Below are 6833 nucleotides of genomic sequence, written 5' to 3'. Positions count from 1 at the left end.
ATCCATGTTCTTTCCACCTTCTGTTTTACCATTTGGTTGTCTTTTACCCACATGCTTGTCCCCTCATGACTGCAGGAAGGCTGAGCAGGTCTGAGCATTCCATCTTTTTTTTTTTTTTTGGCCAACTTCATTGTTGTTTTATTTTAAGAAATTTCCAGTCACCCCAACCTTCGGCAACCACCACCTTGATCAGTCAGGAGCCATCGACTTCAAGGCAAGCCCCTCTACCAGCAAAAAGATTACAACTCGCTGAAGTGAGCATTCCATCTTCACACAGCGGTAGCCGAGACCTGGGGAGAGAATGGTCCTCCTTTGCACCACATTTTAATAAAGAAGAAAACCTTTTCAGAGACCCACCACCAGCAGCAGCAATGATGAATTCTCTTCAGAACTTTGGCCCATTTTTTAAATTGGATTCCTTGTTTTCTTACTGTTAAGTTTTAAAAGTTCGTGAATATTTTGGATTCCAGTTCTTTATCAGATATGTGTTTTGTAGAGATTTTCTCCCCGGGGGTCTTTACATTCTCTTTACAGTGTCATTCACAAAGCTTATTTTATTTTAATTTTAAAGAAGTCCACCTTAATAATTTTTTCTCTTTCATGAATCATGCTTTTCATTTTGTATCTAAAAAGTCATCACCGGAGAGGGCAGAGTCAAGATGGCAGTGTGGGAAGACACGGAGTTGGCGTCTCCCCACAACTAGGGTGCCTGCTGGCCGCTGGTGGGGGACTCTGATGCCCAAGGAGACGGGAGGAACCCCAAAGTGAACCAGTAGGACGTGGGGGGACTGAGGGTGGAGGAGAAGTGGAGGCCAGACAGGGTCATCGGCCCTGAGACTGGGGAGATCAGGAGAGGCAGATGGGAGGGGCCTTCCGGGACCGAAGGAGCAGTAGAGGAGTAGAGGGCATTTGCCCCTCCCACTCAAGCCCAGGAAGCCTGCTGGGCTCCCAGGTGAGGTCCCCTGCCCTCTGAGACCAGGAATGGGGGGCACGCCTGGGCCCCTTCTGTTCCTTGAGCCTAAGCCCCACCCTGGACACCCCTCAGGGCCTTTTCCAGCCCTGTGGGTCCTGAGCATAGGCCCCACCCACCACCCAAACCTCACCCTTGCTTAGGCCCCGCCCTCCACAGCTAAGGCCTTCCCCCCCTTTTTTTCTTTCTTTTTTTTTTCTTTTCCCTCCTCCTCTTTTTTACTATTGTGGTACTGATGTACTTTCCAGTTGTTGATTCATCTATATTTTTATTTTTACATTCTTTCTAACATATCTGTTAGTTTCCTAGTCTAATTTTATTTTTTACTTTGTTATTGTTCTTTTGTTTTGTTTTGTTTTGCCACCCCACGCGGCTTCTGGGATCTTGGTTCGAGAGCCTGGGGTCGCGCAGAAGCACCTGTGGTGGGAGCTCCCAGTCCAAACCACTCGATTAACAGAGAACCTCAGACCCCAGGGAATATTCATCAGAGTGAGGTCTCACACAGGTCCTCATCTCAGCACCAAGACCCAGTTCTACCCAACAGCCCACAAACTGCAGTGTTGGAAGCCTCAGGCCAAACAACCAGGAAAACAGGAACACAATCCCACTCATAAAAAAAAAAAAAAATGAGATGGCAACAAATTATGTCACAGATGAAGGAGCAAGGTAAAACCTACAAGACCAAATAAATGAAGAGGAAATAGGCCACCTACCTGAAAAAGAATTCAGAGTAATGATAGTAAAGATGATCCAGAATCCCAGAAACAGAATGGAAGCAGGGAAGGGGAAAATACAAGAAATGTTTAACAAAGATCTAGAACTAAAGAATAAACAAACAGAGATGAACAACACAATAACTGAAGTGAAAAATACACTGGAAGGAGTCAATAACAGAATAACTGAGGCAGAAGAACGAATAAGTGAACTGGAAGACAAAATGGTGGAAATAATTGCTGAGGAGCGGAATAAAGAAAAAAGAATGAAAAGAATTGCAGACAATCTCAGAGACCTCTGGGACAACACTAAACGCAGCAGCATTCGAATTATAGGGGTCCCAGAAGAAGGAGAGAAAAAGAAAGGGTCTGAGAAAATATTTGAAGAGATTATAGTGGAAAACTTCCCTAACATGGGAAAGGAAATAGTCACCCAAATCCAGGAAGCACAGGGAGTTCCATACAGGATAAACCCTAGGAAAAACACACCAATGCACATATTAATCAAACTAACAAATATTAAGTTATACAATGAGAAAAATGCAAGCACTGTTTAAACTCTTGATAAGTATTTTACAAAGAAATAAAACTTTAAAACTGTAAAAAAAAAAAAAAAAGTCATCACCAAACCTAAGGCTATCTAGAATTTCTCAGTGTTATCTATTAGAAGTTATACAGGTTTGAATTTTACAGCTATGGTTCCTTGTACTGGTAATTGCTGTAGAAATGGGCAGAAACACATTTGCCTTCCTACAGCAATCTCTGGTCAGAGGTTGGCATGAACTTAATTGGTTTTCACTATTGATTTTTAAACTTCCAACATTGGAATCACCTGGCATATTAGTCAGGTTGAGGTTGTCCAGAGAAACAAAACCAGTAATGTGTGTGTTAGCATGTGTGTGTGTGTGTGTAAATAGGAACTGGGTCACACATTCATGGAGGCAGGTGAACGCTAAATCGGCAGTGTGGGCTGGTAGGTTGGAGACCCAGGATGGTACAGTTCCAGTCCAAAGGTAGTCTGATGGTCAGATTAGCCAAAGTTTAAAAAATCCATGGTATTCTGTGATGGAGAGAATTTGGGGAGAAAAGGGCATGTCCACTATTATCTGGAAAGTGTGGATTGCAAAATTTTTTGCAAAATAGTCAGACAATTTCTATAAATTTAAAAGTCACCTATTATTTGAACAAGCTATCATACACTGTGGAAATCAATTCCAGGAGTTTCAGACTGTAAACTTTTTTGTTGAAAAATTAAAGAATGAAAGACAGAATAAGGAAACAATATGTGTAAATACAGAGAAAGGTTTAGAGGAATATTCTACCAAATTATTAAAAGGCTGTGTTGGGGGGCATATTGAAAAGATGATATTAAATTTATTTTATAAAAACAAAACAAACAAACAAACAAAAAACAAAGGTAGTCTGATGGAGGATTCCCCCTTGCTTGGGTAAGCAGGTTTTTTTGTTCTATTCAGGGTCCTCAATTGATTAGATGAGGCCCACCCACACTATGGAGAGCAATCTGCTTATTCAAAGTTCACCGGTTTAAATGTTAATCTCATCCAAAAACACCCTCCAAGTTGACACATAAAATTAATCATCACACCTGGGGAGCTTTAAAAAATACTGATGCCTGAGTCTCATCCCCAGTGATTTTGATTTCATTCGTCTAACGTGTTCTCAGCATCCAGATGTTTATCAGGGGCCCCAGTGGTGACACCTTACATTTTATCCCTGGAGATTTCACCTATAGATTCAGAAAGAAAAGATAACACCAACATACAAGAATCAAACTGTATGCTTCTACTATAGGAAGAAGCTCTTGTGTTACACTCTACCCACCTCTTTAGGGTTGTAATGATAATAACTGACTTTTTTCTCTGCAAAGTTGGGTTTTTTTGGTTTGTTTTTGTTTTAGGTAAAATGTCAGAACATGTGAAAATGCTGTACTTATTTATCTTAATATGCTAAAAATAGAGAAAATTTAAAAATTCTTCATGAGTCCAAGCTGGGCCATGACTCCTACTGATGGGGTTTACCCAACGCACTAATTCCAAGTTTGGCGACCATCAGCAAACTGGCACCTGCAATTAAGGCTGCAGGCATAAATTTTCCAGAGTGGTAGAATCTCATTCCCATAATGCCAGCCAAGGTTCCAGATGTAACTAAGAAAACCCAAATGTTCCTTGGATCCTGAGACAGCTGATAGGCACCCAGGCCCACTAATCCACCGAAGAGGAGCCTGGCAGCCAGGGATGGGACACTGCCTGCTTTTGCATAGCCAATGATCCCGCTGGAAGCAACCAGTGCTACATAGCCAAAGCCAATCCAATGTAAAGGCACTAGTGGGCCGGAGTCCTTCTGCATTGTTCTCTTTCACTCCATCCAAACGGAAGATCACACCAGGCCCTCACCTCCTTCCCAAAGGTCTGCATTTGCCGACAAGGGTGCACAGGCCTAGGAAACCTACTGTTTCTGCCACAAAGTTTAATAATATTTTTTTCTAATTCTATTACTCATCAATTTCCTCATTCCTCCTTGTTTTACATGTGGCCATTTTAATTTATATTTATGGTAATTAAAAATAAATTAGATTTAAAATTCAGTTTCTTAATCACAACAGGACTTTCAAAGGATTCAATAGCCACCTGTTGGCTACTGTCCATGTGTCCGGCAGCACAGATACAGGCTCTTTCCATCTTCACAGAGAGTTCTGTTGGGCAGCCTTGATCTAGAACAATAAACTTAGCTCAGCATGCTTTGTGCCAAAAACTGAGATTATTGACACACAATCCTGCCCTCACAACACTTAATATGCAGCTGAAGAAACAATGCATGTGAATACATAATTATAATAAAATGTGATATTAACAATCATAACATATTCATTACACAAATATTTGGGAATCATGACTCACTTCTTTTTTAACAATCCATCTTTTAAGACATTTCAGTCCCACTTTTCCCCTTAGGTATTAAAACTGTATTTCCATATACTTAAAAAAATAAAGAATGTTTATAAGCAGCAGTAACAGGGGTAATGGGGTAAAGAGATGTTTCTTAAGGTAATTTCCTGCCCTATAAACAGTGACACCCCCCGCACTGTCACCAGGTACAGGAGGTGACCCAAAGCAGCATGTCTGTAAAGTGTGATAGGACCAGAAGTACTCTAATTAAATGAATCCTCGAGAATTGTAAAAGGAAGTGAGAAGCATGAATCCTGAAGTACAAACAGAACCGGGGTTGTTGGTTCTGCCTTAGAAAGCTCTCGGGGCACAGAAATATGCAGCCAGAACGCCAGCTCTCATATTTACAGTCAAGCAGACCACAAAATTATGTCAGCCCCACTGCTGAATTCTCTCCCCCTTGGCGAGTTGCACGAGAAGCCCAGACATCAGAATTTCATTTGTGCATGTGGCATCAGAGTTATTCCTTGGAGAGTGAAGTGGTGGCCTGGGGTGTCTACAGCCCCAGAAAGGAATTACTGTCAGGCCGTGTAGACATGCCAAGGAAACAGGGTCTCAACACATGGAACAGGGGAGCAGATCAACTTCGGGGGTTTGGTTTCGGAGCCGCTCGGAAAAGTCTCTCCTTTACTCTTCTTCTGGTAACTGACCCCCTCTCTTCCCCTGGATCCCTCACCTGAGAACTGTGTTCAGAACCTGGGGAAACCCGTCTTCTCCTCGCTCAGCATCCGGACTCGCTCCACAGGCCCCTGCGGAGGCTATGGGGCAGTCACGTGACACTGGACCAGCCTATCAGCCTTGAGAGGAGTCCGCAGAGGCCTCACCACCACCCCACCCCAGATCCTGACTCAGAACTTGGAGCCCTTGCTCCCTGTCGCCTGCAGGATGCTTACTGCACCAGCAAAGAACAGCAGGCATTTGGAAACCTTCAGACGGATTTGTAAGTCTTTAAACAATGTTGTTTTCTCAAAGAGCAGAAATGCTGGAAAGGGAAAATGTAAATAAAGAATGAAAAGGTGTTTGGTTTTCTGATATAACCTAATTTTACTACAATTTTAACCCAGTGACACATGTCTTTAAAAAAAAGAGAGAGATGCCCTAGTGGATTGAACGGTGGTCCCTAAGAAGATATGTCTAAGTCCTAACCCCCGGAACCTATGAATGTAACCTTGTTTGGGAAAAGGGTCTCTGCAGCGGTAGTTGAATTAAATATCTCAAGGTCATCCTGGATTATCTGACCTAAATGCAATGACCAGTGTCACAGAGGAGGCGGCCATGTGAAGACAGTAATCAGAGTGATGCGGCCACAGAAAGCAGTACCTGAAGCCACCAGAAACTGAGAGAGGTGAGGAGGGAAACTCCCCCAGAGCCTTCAGACTGAGAGAGGCCCTTCCCAAACCTTGATTCCAGACTTCTGGCCTCCAGAACTGGGAAAGAATACATTTCTATTGCTGTAAGTCACCACGTTTGTGGTCATTTGTTACAGCAGCCCTAGGAAACTAATAGAAATGCTAAATAAAAAACTTCATTTGTGGAATCATTCAAAACTTTGGCTATAGGAAGTATATACCTAAAAACAACTTCTTGCTTGTATTAATGCTTGGTCTGACATTAAAAGAATATCCAACAAAATGCTTGGTGTTTATCCAAAAATATTTTCTTTCAAGCTAAGCCAGATTTGGGGAAAGTCTTGGCCTGGTTTCCCAGACTGGCTTTGAATCCTATTTCTTAAGTCAAAAGCAATGTCAGGGCTTCCCTGGTGGTGCACTGGTTGAGCGTCTGCCTGCCGATGCAGGGAACACGGGTTCATGCCCCGATCCGGGAAGATCCCACATGCCGCGGAGCGACTGGGCCCGTGAGCCGTGGCCGCTGAACCGGTGCTTCCGGAGCCTGTGCTCCGCAGCGGGAGAGGCCACAGCAGTGAGAGGCCTGCGTACCGCAAAAAAAACAAAACAAAAAAAAGTACTTCCATTGTTTGGTTTTCATATTCTTATATTACAGGCCAAGATAAAACAAGGAGAATGGGTAAAATTGCTATTATTTCTTTCAGGAAATAAAGGACAGAGTCTCCTCCATACATTTAAATTGGCTTCTTTATATTTTTACATTTTTCTAAGGCTTCTAGCGATCAAGGAGCAGAAATAGTACTTCCCTATTGTAAAGCGTCACATGGTTCCCAGCAAG

The 6833-nt window shown here is 42.7% G+C and overlaps 1 protein-coding gene across 1 annotated transcript; it reads right to left on the bottom strand.

The window, feature by feature from the left end:
* Positions 1–3422: 3422 nt before the first annotated feature.
* LOC308627801 (transmembrane protein 14C-like) lies at positions 3423–4112 on the bottom strand. Its single transcript, XM_081254189.1, has one exon. The coding sequence runs from the start codon at positions 4048–4050 to the stop codon at positions 3706–3708; it is 345 nt and encodes a 114-aa protein (XP_081110315.1). The 5' UTR covers positions 4051–4112; the 3' UTR covers positions 3423–3705.
* Between the last annotated feature and the right edge of the window lie 2721 nt (positions 4113–6833).

Source organism: Mesoplodon bidens (assembly GCF_964165515.1).
Source record: "Mesoplodon bidens genome assembly, chromosome: 14".
Taxonomy (NCBI): Eukaryota; Metazoa; Chordata; class Mammalia; order Artiodactyla; family Ziphiidae; genus Mesoplodon; species Mesoplodon bidens.
Note: the sequence above shows the minus strand (reverse complement) of the source record. Positions and strands in the feature narration are given on the sequence as shown.

Excerpts from the sequence above, each read along its gene's own strand:
- LOC308627801 (XM_081254189.1), bottom strand. The coding sequence starts at position 4,050 with ATGCAGAAGGACTCCGGCCCACTAGTGCCTTTACATTGGATTGGCTTT.